This window comes from Nerophis lumbriciformis, linkage group LG10, assembly GCF_033978685.3.
Source record: "Nerophis lumbriciformis linkage group LG10, RoL_Nlum_v2.1, whole genome shotgun sequence".
Taxonomy (NCBI): domain Eukaryota; kingdom Metazoa; phylum Chordata; class Actinopteri; order Syngnathiformes; family Syngnathidae; genus Nerophis; species Nerophis lumbriciformis.
The window spans coordinates 20407477-20422332 of NC_084557.2; the positions used below are offsets into that span (position 1 = coordinate 20407477).

At 38.7% G+C, this 14856-nt stretch overlaps 2 protein-coding genes across 2 annotated transcripts in view; both read left to right on the forward strand.

Annotated features, from left to right (window-relative positions):
* The first annotated feature begins 425 nt into the window (after positions 1 to 425).
* On the forward strand, positions 426 to 13656 carry cry1b (cryptochrome circadian regulator 1b). The gene is made up of 11 exons (XM_061970080.2): positions 426 to 1318; positions 4663 to 4771; positions 6762 to 6904; positions 6982 to 7166; positions 7586 to 7674; positions 8016 to 8156; positions 8234 to 8545; positions 8639 to 8790; positions 9232 to 9434; positions 10580 to 10717; positions 12209 to 13656. The coding sequence occupies exons 1-11, from the start codon at positions 1161 to 1163 to the stop codon at positions 12289 to 12291; spliced, it is 1713 nt and encodes a 570-aa protein (XP_061826064.1). The 5' UTR covers positions 426 to 1160; the 3' UTR covers positions 12292 to 13656.
* A 110-nt stretch (positions 13657 to 13766) lies between these two features.
* Positions 13767 to 14856, forward strand: part of LOC133612150 (dihydrofolate reductase) — a 28046-nt gene continuing 26956 nt past the window's right edge. Inside the window, exon 1 of the mRNA XM_061969315.2 lies at positions 13767 to 14080. Within this exon, the coding sequence (XP_061825299.1) occupies positions 13974 to 14080 (107 nt within the window). The 5' untranslated portion in view covers positions 13767 to 13973. The remainder of the gene's footprint in view (positions 14081 to 14856) is intronic.

Genomic DNA, 14856 nt, shown 5'->3' on the forward strand with positions numbered 1-14856 from the left:
GGAGAAAACAACAAAACAGGAAAAGTCACCATAACAGCGCAAGGCAGGAAATAAAGCACTACACACAGGAAACAACATCCATCCATCCATTTACTACCGCTTATTCCCTTTGGGGTCGCGGGGGGCGCTGCAAACTCAAAATAGAGCACAACAACCTGGCGGAGTTTCATTTTTTTAACCTTTTCTGTTGGTGGTGTGCGTCCGTATTTTTTTCATGACAAAAATAGGCTTTGGCTCAAAAAAGGTTGAAAAACACTGAAGTAAGTTATCATTTTAATACCAAACTGTGAGAAATAAGCACGTCTGGCTGAACGTAGTCATAGTGTGTAATACGGTGCGGGCGAAACGACAAATCCAGCGCACCTCATCCGAGGCAGGCCTCCCGCCTCCTCGCCGCGCAACATGTGCTCATCCGGGTACCTTGGCATGCAACGCGTAACTCAAATCCAAACATCCAGCTTTTATACGTTTTTCCTCCGCACTCCGTCGATGCACTTTCCTCATACAATGTACGACCAAAATGGCCGTATGCTAGGTTTTAAAAACCACTCAAGGTCGGCTTGTAAGCAGTGGGTAGAAAGCACATTACGAAAACGTGACCGAGGGAACTGGTTGTGTAACGGCAAGATGTGACCAATCACAGCGCGTTGTTCCTTCTCAAGTAATCCTGGGGGGAGGATACGAGAGATGTTGACACTCAAGGACATCTTGTATGGCGAGCCTGACGATGTTCGTTTCTATACAAATATACCTCAGGTTTTGGGAACTGTAATTTATTTGGAGCAACATTAAAAAGTATGGCGAACTACTCTGACACACGGACTCTACCGCCTTTTGGACTCTGCTGTGTAGGATTTACCCGTGCCTGCGGTGATACTGCCCGGATTTACATTGGAAACGTCGCTACCGATAATATTTATTTTTTCTCTCGTTTTGGATGAATTGTCGCTACCAATAATATAAAGTCATACATTTATTATTATAAATTAATAGAGCCTGAGCGCCAACGTTAGCCTGAAAATTAACCAGCCATTTTCCATTTTCTACCGCTTGTCCCATAACCGATTTGCTTAATAAATATATTCGTGGACTATTTCGCCTAAACGACGTTGTCGATACTTATGCTGTAGTCTTTCGAAGCCCACCCAGTATAGAGCGACATGGTGGTCAACACGATCCACTGGTTCCGAAAGGGACTGAGGCTGCACGACAATCCGTCTTTGAGGGACTCTATCCGGGGTGCAGACACTTTACGCTGCATCTACATTCTGGACCCCTGGTTTGCAGGGTCGTCGAACGTGGGCATCAACAGGTGGAGGTAAGGCTAAAACCATTTTTTTTTTGCTTTTATTGAAATCATAAAATGTAAAAATGTACTTGATTTGTGCAGTGTAGGTTCATGCAATCCTCACATAAGTCAGTTTTTGTTGGAAGACTATAAACCACAAACACAAGCCATGTTATTCTGATGATTGACATACCTCTGATGTGAGGACAGCAATTATTCTGTTCAGCCACAAGAGGGTATAATGCAGGGGTGTCAAACATAAGGCCCGCGGGCCAGGTTTTATCCGGCCCGCGGGATGAGTTTGCTAAGTCGTGTTTTTCAACCACTGTGCGTGAGTATTGTCTTTTGTGCCGTAGGAAATTATGCAACTTCACCTAATTGGTCCAGAAAATATTTTTTGCAAATCGATAATTATAATCTGCAAATAATGTGCTGTTCCTTAGTGTCCGTGCTGTGTAGAACTCGGCAGGGTAACCACGTAATACTCCATGTCAGTAGATGGCAGCAGGTAGTTAATTGCTTTGTAAAAGTCGGAATGTGTCGGGTGAGACGAGGATGGTTTGTTGTGATCCCAATATGCAGACCACAGCGTGCAGATAAAAAGGTGTGTAATGCTTAAACCAAAAATGAACAAAAGGGAATGGAAAAGGCAATGAGGCATAGGGATGGCTATATAAAACAACAGTAAAACTGAACTGGCTACAAAGTAAACAGAAACAGAATGCTGGACGACAGCAAAAACTTGCAGCGTGTGGAGCAGAGACGGCGTCCACAAAGCAACAATGTCCACACAAAGAAAGATAGCGACAACTTAAATAGCCTTGCTTGCTAACACAAAGCAAGTGCGGGGAATAGCGCTCAAAGGAAGGCATGAAACGGCTACAGGAAAACACCAAAATAACAGCACAATACAAGAACTAAAGCACTCCAAACAAGAAAACACCAACAAACTCAAAATAATGCACGAGGACGTAGTGGAGTTTCATTTTTTAACGTTTTCTGCTGGTGGTGTCCCTCCGTATTTTTAAATGAAAAAATGTGCCTTGCCTCAAAAAAGGTTGAAAAACACTGTGCCAAGTATAAAAATGAGCCAACATTTTTGAATGAAGGAAACTGCTGTTCTAAATGTGTCCACTAGATGTCGCAATAGCAATTATTTGTATCTTTGTACATAATGCTACATATGTATAAAAAAAATAAACCACATGATGTTAGCGCACCAGTCGAGGAAAATGAGCAAACTACATAAATAACATCCTGTAATTTGATTTTTATATTATTTTTTTTATCTTGATAGATTGAAAATGAACACCAATGAGTTGACTGATAAACATTGTCACATAATTTATTCAGAAAGTATAAATAATGACAAATAAAGGTACAATACTATTAATTGCAACACATAAGTGTAAAAAAAACCCCAACAACATTATGATTTGTACATTTTCAGAATGTGCTTGTTCCATTTTTAAAACAAAGAAAACAATCAGAAGTTGTCTATTTTTAAGTTATCGTGCTGTGATTTTACCAATCCGGCCCACTTGGGAGTAGATTTTTCTCCATGTGACCCCCGATCTAAAATGAGTTTGACACATCTGGTGTAATGCATGTGGGCACTGCTGATTGAGCTCAGTTGTTCTCAAACTTTCTTTATCAAGTACCACCTCAGAAAAAAACCTGTCTCTGCAAGTACCACTATAATGGCCAACAATACATTACAGTAGCATAGTAGGCCTAAGTATTCATTAATACAAAGCAAAGGTTTTATTTAACAAATATATTTTTGAACAGTGGTGTGCCGTCAGGGCCAGCAAGGCCTTCTCTGCTGACCTAACAGAACCAGAAATCATGATCATAATTAAAGCTACAATTATCCATCCATCCATCCTCTTCCGCTTATCCGAGGTCGGGTCGCGGGGGCAGCAGCCTAAGCAGGGAAGCCCAGACTTCCCTCTCCCCAGCCACTTCGTCCAGCTCTTCCCGGGGGATCCCGAGGCGTTCCCAGGCCAGCCGGGAGACATAGTCTTCCCAACGTGTCCTGGGTCTTCCCCGTGGCCTCCTACCGGTCAGACATGTCCTAAACACCTCCCTAGGGAGGCGTTCGGGTGGCATCAACATTGATGCCACCCGAACTTATATTAAATAATTACAATAATTTTTTTCCTAAATATCTAAACGTTTTCATAATCTCTTCATGTCATATTATATATTGTGTTTTAATATAGGAAAATTAAACTGTGTACTTTAATCAAGTAATTATTTGGCGTACCACTGAATTGTAAACGTACCACAGTTGGAGAATTATTTAGCTTTCACAATTTCAAGTTTTATTGTATTAACATTTCCTAATGACTCCAAACTTGTTGAATACAATATGGATTGATTACATGATTGGTGAGCTATGCTGATGCTCACAGCCACTGAGTAATTTATTTGGATGAGACTGTTTCTCTGGGAATTGGAATAACGTGTAAATTGTTACTTTATAAATATTTGGGATTAATATGGCACCTCGTTTACTTCCATATACAGTTCACTATGTATAAATTACATTACCCATTGTTAAGTTAAAATAACTTTTGTCTAAAATCTTCCCTTAGAGAACATTTAAAGATGCATTTTGTAAACAGACAACAAAACCAATCTTAAGATTTGTGGTATAGGTGAGAAAGCAAATGACCATAGTGTACAATAATAAATATTATGACAAATGAATTACTTCAACGAAGGGAAAAAAAACAAGCTGAAAATGGACCCCCTGCTGTAGACAGTGACCCCTGTGATGTTCTTGAAGCTGCTCGGTCTACTCCGTATGAAACAGGTATAGATTCTAAAAGCAATCCAATGTAGGTCAATAAGGCAAGCTATTTGAAGAAAGCGTCAACACCTTATCTTTTGTGTTGAGTGTCAAAGCAAATTAGTGTAATATACCCAAGGGGGGACAACGGGTAGAAGATGGATGGATGGGTATAATAATAAGCTATATAAGTAATTATTTAATTGAACAGTCAGAATATGCTAAGGGACAATACAATTGAGCTGCATTTGGTTACACGAGGGTTTTGCAGCTTGTTTAGTATGGCATAGGCATTAAAACAGGATCTCAAACCATACCCGCGTCACACAAGAAAATTAACAACTGAATAATTGATCCTTACCTTTTGAAATGTAGTCAAATTCCCATCCTTATTGAGAACTGAGAACTATCTGTTTCTATGTTGAATAATGTAACCCAAAATATGTCATTTATTTGAGATATATTGTGGTTGCTTATTGCCTTTTATTTTAATTAATTATTGGTATATATTTTGTTGATGTGGCCATAATCAACAGAGGAAACCTGTTTCATATGCAATCTGTCTGTGTGGTTTCAGGTTTTTGTTACATTGCTTAGAGGACTTGGATGCCAGTCTGCGCAAACTCAACTCCCGTTTATTTGTCATCCGAGGTCAACCCACAGATGTCTTCCCCAGAATATTTAAGGTACCTTATAGTGAGCAAAGTAACAGATCTAAATGTGACGTTTAAGTGGGGTTTTGTTTGAAGGGGTCATATTATGATTTTTGTTTCTACATCTAAAACACTTCCTTGTAGGGGTGTAACAGTATTGTACAAAACCCAAAACCAGTGAAGTTGGCACGTTGTGTAAATCGTAAATAAAAACAGATTACAATGATTTGCAAATCCTTTTCAACCTATATTCAATTGAATAGACTGCAAAGACAAGATACTTAACGTTCAAAATGGAAAAAGTTTGTTATTTTTTGCAAATATTAGCTCATTTGGAATTTGATGCCTGCAACATGTTTCAAAAAAGCTGGCATAAGTGGCAAAAAAGACTGAGCAAATTGAGGAATGCTCATCAAACACTTATTTCGAACATCCCACAGTTGAACAGGCTAATTGGGAACAGGTGGGTGCCATGATTCGGTATAAAAGCAGGTTCCATGAAATGCTCAGTCATTCACAAAGAAGGATGAGGCGAGGGTTACCACTTTGTGAACAAATGCGTGAGCAAATTGTCGAACAGTTTAAGAACAACATTTCTCAACAAGCTATTTCAAGGAATTTAGGGATTTCACCATCAACGGTCCGTAATATCATCAAAAAGTTCAGAGAATCTGGAGAAATCACTGCACGTAAGCGATGTTATTACGGACCTTCGATCCCTCAGGCGGTACTGCATCAAAAAGTGACATCAGTGTGTAAAGGATATCACCACATGGGCTCAGGAACACTTCAGAAAACCACTGTCAGTAACTACAGTTCTTCGCTACATCTGTAAGTGCAAGTTAAAACTCTACTATGCTAAGCAAAATCCATTTATCAACAACACCCAGAAACACCGTCGACTTTGCTGGGCCCAAGCTCATCTAAGATGGACTGATGCAAAGTGGAAAAGTGTTCTGTGGTCTGACGGGTCCACATTTTAAATTGTTTTTGGAAACTCTGGACGTTGTGTCCTCCGGAACAAAGAGGAAAAGAACCATTCGAATTGTTATAGGCGCAAAGTTCAAAAGCCAGCATCTGTGATGGTATGGGGGTGTATTAGTGCCCAAGGCATGGGTAATTTACACATCTGTGAAGGCACCATTAATGCTGAAAGGTACATACAGGGTTTGGAGCAACATATGTTGCCATCCAAGCAATGTCTTTTTCATGGACGCCCCTGCTTATTTCAGCAAGACAATGCCAAGCCACATTCTGCGTGTGTTACAACAGCGTGGCTTCATAGTAAAAGAGTGCGTACACGAGACTGGCTTGCCTATAGGTCAGACCTGTCTCCCATTGAAAATGTGTGGAGCATTATGAAACGTAAAATATGACAACGGAGACCTCGGACTGTTGAACAACTTAAGCTGTACATCTAACAAAAATGGGAAATAATTCCATCTGAAAAGCTTCAATAATTGGTCTCCTCAGTTCCCAAATGTTTACTGGGTGTTGTTAAAAGGAACGGCCATGTAACACCGTGGGAAAAATGCCACTGTGCAATGTGTTGCTGCCATTAAATTCTAAGTTAATGATTATTTGCAAAAAAAAATAAAAAAATCTCAGTTCGAACATCTTAGTTCGTATCTTGTCTTTGCAGTGTATTCATTTGAATATAAGTTGAAAAGGATTTGCAAATCATTGTATTCTGTTTTTATTTTTGATTTACGGTACACAATGTGCCAACTTCATTGGTTTTGGGTTTTGTACATATGTATTAATAGTTCAGTTCAGTCCAGTCAAAGCCCTGCATAAACTATAAAATAACTATGAAATGCAAAGAGAAAACCACAGTGCCCATATGGTGGGGCACAGTACCCCCTGCCACTAGTACCAATACATTAACTGACCTTATAGTAAACTGTGTTATGAGTCCCCATCTCTAGTCATGTTAGCACACATGTAATGCAAGAGACTATGTATTTATTTATTATTCTATGTTGTAGATGATTCTAATGTATGTTGTGGATTTTCTTCACAGGAATGGCAGATCAGCCATTTATCCTATGAATACGACTCTGAACCTTTTGGCAAGGAACGTGATGCTGCTATTCAAAAGCTAGCTAGTGAAGCGGGAGTTGAGGTCATGGTACGGATTTCACACACCCTCTATGATCTGGATAAGTAAGTGGTCGTTTTTAACTACACGCTTTTTTAAACTGTGTTTGTATTTAAGAGGTGGATTATTTTCTTTGTTAAAGGATCATAGAATCTAATGGTGGTCAGCCTCCTCTCACCTACAAGCGTTTCCAGGCCCTCATCAATTGTATGGAGGCTGTGGACTCTCCTGCAGAGACAATCACATCAGAGGTCCTCAAAAACTGTGCCACGCCCATCAGAGATGACCATGATGAAAAGTTTGGAGTGCCATCACTAGAGGAACTCGGTAAGACAGACCAATTGTGTGTCTGCCGTTGTAACAGGCAGAGTAATGGAGGAATTATTACTAATACTAAATATTTTAGCATGTCACTACAGTTCCCATGGATGCAGGAAATTTTTTTTTTTAAATGATGACATTTTTATGAGGTCTTTAAGGTTAAAAAGCGACTATATGTTCTTTTGTTTGTCATCCTTTATGGACAAACATTTGTTTTCATAAAAACTTAAAATCCTTAAATACAGACATACTGTAGTTACACATGTAATGCATACATCTACAGTACACTATTTAATTTAATTGATCATAGCTGAATGGTGTTGAAAAAGCTTGAAATACGATCTTGTCAACAGCTTGAATGTATTTTTTGAAAAGACGTATGAACCCGGCAAGACTTTGTTCTCAGGTTTTTGCTTCTTCCTCAGGTTTCGAGACAGAGGGCCTAACAACAGCAGTATGGCCTGGTGGAGAAACAGAAGCCCTCTTGAGATTAGAGAGACATCTGGAGAGAAAGGTACAATGACCACATAACACATGTTGGAAAAACACGAGAGACATCAACTACAAATTTCTTCTAACCTGTTTGCTAAATACTTAATAATTGACTTTGATGAACACATTTTGTATTAATATACACTAAGTTTTGTGTTTCCAGCCTAATGCGGCAATTCTCGTATTCACATGGTTATTAAATTATACTGATTGTAATTCTTGTTTTAATGATGGTTTAATTCAATAGAAAGTTGGTTAATATCTGTGTCGAATTGTTCAGATAAAATATTGTGTGTGAACATAGAGAGAGAACTGCAAAGACACCCCAGCTGCAAACCCTTTGAATAATGATTTTGTTTACAGGCATGGGTGGCAAATTTTGAGCGTCCTCGAATGAACGCCAACTCGCTCCTGGCAAGTCCTACTGGCCTCAGCGCCTACCTTCGCTTTGGATGCTTGTCTTGCCGACTTTTCTATTTTAAGCTTACTGACCTATACATGAAGGTACTAAAAACATTTATTTTGGTTGAACTTGTAGTAGAATATTACAACTTTATTACATTTTTTTGTGTGACTATTAGGTGAAGAAGAACAGCACACCACCACTTTCCTTGTATGGCCAGTTACTGTGGAGGGAGTTCTTCTATACCACCGCCACCAACAACCCCTGTTTTGATAAGATGGAGGGAAATCCTGTATGTGTCCAGATCCCTTGGGACCGTAACCCAGAGGCGTTGGCCAAGTGGGCAGAAGGACATACTGGCTTTCCTTGGATAGATGCCATCATGACCCAGTTGAGGCAGGAGGGGTGGATACATCATTTGGCCCGGCACGCTGTGGCCTGCTTCCTCACCAGGGGAGACCTTTGGATCAACTGGGAAGAAGGCATGAGGGTAGGCGCACATTTCTCACTTGTAATCCCTTGTCACAATTCAAAAGAGCAAAAGGTTATACTTTCTAAATGACCCATGCCTGCATCCTGATAGGTGTTTGAGGAGTTGCTGTTAGATGCAGACTGGAGCGTGAATGCTGGCAGCTGGATGTGGCTTTCTTGCAGTTCCTTTTTCCAGCAGTTTTTTCACTGCTACTGCCCAGTGGGATTTGGACGACGAGCAGACCCTAATGGCGACTATATAAGGTGTGTAGACTTGGGACTGATTTACAGTTCCAATCATGGCTTTCCATCACATGGGCGCACACACACAGATGAATGAGGGGGCGTCGTCACCGTGCAAGACAACACAATGATGACACAGACACCTGTCATGTGAAATAAATTAACCACCTGCTGTGACCCACAGCACCTTCTGGCTGAATTAGCTGATATTTTTAACTTTCTGCTGACAGTTATCTCAAATGAGTCATGATGTCTGTTAATTTGTGCTTTCATGTTGACTCACATTAAGGAAACTGCTTGTCATGGATATATCCACAGTCTATATTAAATATTTATTTTGTTGTCTATGGAAATCAAATTTTAGATTGGTACAGCTGTATGAGCATCAAGTCTGTACAAAGCCATATGAAATAAAATCATCATCCTGTCAGGTTAACCAACTCTTTTCACCTGTGCTTACAGGCGTTATTTGCCCATATTGAGAGGCTTTCCAGCAAAATATATATATGATCCATGGAATGCCCCAGATGAGCTACAGAAGGCCGCCAAGTGTGTCATCGGCGTCCACTATCCAAAGCCTATGGTGAACCACGCTGAGGCCAGCCGCATCAACATAGAAAGGATGAAGCAAATTTATCAGCAGCTTTCTTGCTACAGAGGACTATGTAAGAGCAACACTCATACTTACTTTCATTAGGAGGCCTTGAAAGCCATCCCTATTGAACTACCATCACTAGACTTGTAGTAGCCATTGTGTCATCCTCAACAGGCAAAGACTTCAAGGAATCTTTATTATCAATTTTTCCAGACATGCAAGACATTAGGACTGGGCCGATAACAAATTTGCTGGGACATTTTGTCCCTCAAATTATTGCTGATAAACGATATTATTGTCAGCATTATTTTATATATTATATTAATGCAAGTAACCCTTTCAAATGCAAATAAATTATTTTCATTATACTTATTTTTCATTAGTATTTTTAATTGGAAGGTCAATAACTTTTGATAATGCTAACCAAATAAACAAACATGAAAATGAAATGGACTCAATCTCTGTTATTAAAAATTGCACTTCAATAAGTATTAAACATCTTGAAGTGCAGGTTTTTCCTCAGTTGGAAAAACTTGGTTGGGGAGGGTTTTTTTGCCATCTTTTTTCTATAAGATCGGCACACTGGCTCGTTTGTCCTTGTTGATAGGCTCATTTTACTCATTGGGTTTGAAGCCAAAAAATCCCCACACCGTACATTTGCCTCTGAATAATCTTTTTTCCTCCTAATTTTTGTTACCTTGAGATGCTTCTCGCTAGCGAGTCGTGACTAGTGAGTCTTTGTCGCTGTTGGGAGCTAAACAAAAGATAGTGGTATTAGTGGATGATTTAATTCTGCTATTGAACAAACACACAGGTGCTGAGAAAGTGAACTCTTGCACCCTGTTTGAAAGCGATAAACGAAGAAAACAAACATACACGGAAATGCCAAGTTATCAAGTTCATTTTCATTTTCGATTAATTGACTCATTGATTATCGGCCCAGGCCTTCTAGACATACGTACAGGAAATTTGAAACACTCATATCAAGAACTTGCTATTGCTGACACATCCGGTATACACATTTTTAAAGGAGGAAATAATATGAAGTTTTGAACATACTTGTTCACAGAAAGATAACAAGTATCTCAAATATGCATTTGCTGATGCTTTGTGTCTTGGTTATCGTTTGCACAAGTACAATATTCATCTTGTGTGCAACATGCTGTCACTATGTAGGCTACTTGCTTGAATTGTGCTACTTTGCTTGTGTTTCAGGTATGTTGGCAACGGTCCCACATAATCCTAACAATGGGACAAATGACAGCAATGTGGGAGGACTAAACCTAGAAACTAGTCAAGGGCCCGGGGGTTCACCAGAAGATGTCTCCGTACAGAAAGGGACATCTCAAGCAGGTACAGTGACTGCAGTTGCATAATTAGGCTGCATTTTTGCTGTATATAATATTAAAATTAAATTCAGCCAAGTATGACCAAACTGGTAGTGAGTTTCTTGGAGAAACTCTCCCATGGAGTTTTTGTCCTGTAATATAGCTGCCAATATTTGAGGTTTATCTACAACTGCAACGTCCACCTCCTATATTTACAAGAGTAAATATAGGATTACGGTTTTATTTTTATTTTTTTACAATAAATTTAAGAAAAGAACATGACACATATTGCAACCGCAATACTAGCAGCTTACGAAGAAGAAAAAAGATTGCCATCTCTACTACTTAGATTTCTGACAGAATCTTAACTTTTTTGATCATAGTATTAAAATACACTTCTAATGCATCCTTATTATTTTAATATTCATCTGATTGTAGCTGAGATCGGCTCCAGCGCCCCCCGCAACCATGACGGGCATTAGCGGTAAAAAATGGATGGATGGATCTGATTGCGCATTGGGAGTTTTATAAATAATTGTATATGTGCTTTATAAATGCAAAAGTCTATGTTGTAATAAGACCTAACTAATCACGTCAGTTTACATATTTAGAAACATGATAAAATACAAAAAGAACATCAGGATATACAACTCTAATTTTTAGGACTATTAAACTAAATAAACTGTTATGGGGGGCATATTTTCAGGAAGCTAAGGACCAGTGGGCAGGACTTTTATTATTTGATATATTATTTTTTAAATAGTTTATATGTAATGTTAATGTAAGACTTCCATGTTGTTATCTCATCAAAGGGATAACACTGTATGTTAGTCAAAGAGGTGACAGGAGCGCTCTGCTGTTTTTAAAAAACAACTTAAAAAAAACACTAGTCTGAGATCTTATGTATGACAGGTGTGTTCTGTTTTAATGACCTACTGTAAAAATATTGTATATATAGATATTATTTATGAAGAGTTCTGCTGCAAAATTGTTAGTAAGTTGTTGACTGTCCTCACAGGCCAACTTGATGTAATAGTTGTGCATGATGTACCTGAAGAAGCTCTGGCTTCGCTTTGTCTCACCTCTAATTTTATGGATGTGCTTGCTAGGTTGCTAGCAGGTGATGCTATATGCTAGTCAGCTGCACTCTGCGATACACAGAGTAGCTGCTGCGACTTTTGTTATTGGGCTGTATTCAATGCCGCTTTGATCGAAAGCTAAATATAACACATTCACACAATATTTATTTATTATTTTAACCATTAGTCTGACAAATGTGAGTATTTTATACCCTTTAAAAAACTTCACAATCCAGGAGATTTTGAATTCAGTCGGGATGTAGCTAGACAAGTGCAATTTCCGAAAGTCTTTCTGAGAACCCAGAAGAGTTGGCAGCTATAGTAATGGCTTATTTCCCTTATGTGCTATAACAAAATTCTAAATTGTTTGACACAAGTTTCTTTTTTACTGCAACAGTGTAATGGTGTTGCTCCTGTGTGTTGTGGTTGGAATGCAGATAGAGGGCACTCTACGCAGAAGCGACGGCGTGAAGAAGACCCAGCTGAGAGGAACTCCAAATACTTGAGGCAAAGCAAGTAGCTTTGCAAAAGACAAGATACAAAGAATCCCACAGTCGGTCTGGACGTCATCCTCTCCTGTTGTGCCTTCAGCAAACTTTTAACAAGAAGTGGAACATACTTTCCCCACAGGAGAACTGTTGATTCTCTGCTTAACTTTGTCATGAGTGGCGACTATCCTGATATTATTTCAAATCAGACGTGTTTGTCACAAGTATACAAGACTGTCAGTTCTGCAGAGTCTTAACTTGCTTAATAGGCATCAGACATTCCAGAAATGTGGCTTCAGGTGCAAATGTTCCGCCATGTTTACATTCTCACAATATTCAATGTTAATCAGCATATTATGAATATTGTAGGTAATAACGTAAAAACAAGACCAATGTTTTTTTCTGCTCGAAAGCTGGACACCGAAGACAAAATGCTTGTTTTTATGTTACGGGTTATTGCCTTGACCTCTATGGTTACTCGAATGGACAAAACCGGCTTCTTTAAGTTTAAAACTATATAAGTGTTACTGAATGCAGCTGAGATAGGCTCCAGCATCCCCCGCGACCCTGGTAGAAAATGGATGGATGGATGCATGCTCTATAATATTTCAATCTGTAGGTCTTCTCCTCACGCCAGAAATGTAAACCTTTACCACCTGTGTTTGACGCCAAGCCAACTTAAAAATCCCACAATTCTTTGCGGTCTGACCAGCGAGCATGCCCAACGACAACCGTCTGATGCACTTTCCAATTATGTCACCTAATATTTGAGCTGATACAGGAATGCACCAGGTGTAAGAACCAGAAAAAACACTTTGGTTGGGAACTGGCAGTGTGAAATATGTTATCCTGTCTCAAAAGTGTTCAGAATATTTACTATATTCTGCTTGATAAATTATGTTGGTATATAGTATATGGTTAATGTATATTGTGTGCATGTAAATGTAGTGACTGAAATGAGAAGGCGGTGTTTTTCATGCAGGAAAAACACGTTTTTACCACACAATACATGATCTGAAAGAAAGGTTGATGTCATTTGAGGATTCGTGCTCAGTATTGCACTGTACTGACTTTGACTGGAAGGGATTCATCTCAGTCACACAATGACGGGACTAATACAGTACATTTTAAACAAGGTGGACATTTTTAGTATTTGGTGTTTGAGAATTGTCTAAAATCAACACAAACATGTACATACCCGTTGAATGGATGTTGTATTTTGTAAATATTTGTTTCAAAATGTTTGTATATTTTGAACTCTTTTTGAAAGTAGCTCCGATATTAATAAGGAAATGCTTCTCACTGTTAATCTAAATCAGGTATTTTGTTTGTTTTTTTATAAATAAATACCAAAGTAGAAATGCTTTGGGTAAATAAACCAACTGTGTTTTACGTCCGATGTTTGCATTTCTGTTCATTTTCTGATGTTCAAGTCACCGGTCACGTGATCAGTGTGTTGCGCCAAGCCCAGGTGTTCCTAATGAAGTGACCGGGTATGTTGAAAGGCTTCCGAGTTCACGGCCAGCGACATAAACCGCGTTTCTTTCGGCTCAGTGCTCACATCTCCGCCTCTTTTTAAGTGGAAACGACGAGGTTTTAACCAATAGCCGCCCAAGCTCAGTGGGCGGCGACAGTAGACTTGATGTATTCGTGTTGCTTCCGTAGATGAGCACGGATCCTAACCAGAAACTTCGGTGTCTTTTGCCCGCCAACTATGGAAGAGAATCGGTGTGAGGTGCGGAAGAAACCCGTGCGAGTCATAGCTGCGGTGAGCAAAGACGGCGGCATCGGGAAAGATGGCAAACTACCCTGGAATCTACCGTAAGTTCTGACACTCGACGCTTATTATTATATTTTAAAACAGGATAAGCAAGTTGGTACACCAAACTTCCTGTTTTACTATCCTGGTAGTTTATTTTATTTTATTTTAGAAAGTGAGTTTCATTGTTTAACATCGAGCCATTTGTTATTAAAAATTACGTTTTTGAAATAACGAACTTCATTTATTAATTTCCAATACAGACAAATAATTATTTCACATATTTTAGTTATATTTCCAGCATGAGACTTGAAAATAGAGCTAATATTTTGTTTACAGGCTGATAAAAAAAAAAGAAATAATAATAATATGTTACCATATCTGAGTTATTGTGCAGAAATATGGGGAAATAACTATAAAAGTACACTTCATTCATTAACCGTGTTACAAAAAAGATAAGTTAGAATAATACATAATGTTGGATATAGAGAACATACAAACCCTTTATTCATTTAATCAAAAATACTGAAATTCCACGACAATGAATTTGCAAACAGCTAAAATTTTACACAAAGCAAACTATAACCTGCTACCCGATAATATACAACAATTCTTCTCAACAAAAGTGGAGAAAAATTTAATCTAAAACATTTGTATGCATGTATACAACACTTAAGACCTTCAGTATATCAGTATGTGGAATTAAATTATGGAATGGATCAAGCAAAGAAATCAAACAATGTACTAATCCACTTCAAGAAACTCTTCAAAGTTAAAGTGTTTAGTTTGAGTTTAGTTATTATTCTTCGGTCAATGGTCAACAAAATAAACAAACAGT

Excerpts from the sequence above, each read along its gene's own strand:
- cry1b (XM_061970080.2), top strand. The coding sequence starts at position 1,161 with ATGGTGGTCAACACGATCCACTGGTTCCGAAAGGGACTGAGGCTGCAC. Across the intron at positions 6,905-6,981 it reads ACCCTCTATGATCTGGATAA|GATCATAGAATCTAATGGTG; the intron begins GTAAGTGGTCGT and ends TCTTTGTTAAAG. Across the intron at positions 7,167-7,585 it reads GCCATCACTAGAGGAACTCG|GTTTCGAGACAGAGGGCCTA; the intron begins GTAAGACAGACC and ends CTTCTTCCTCAG.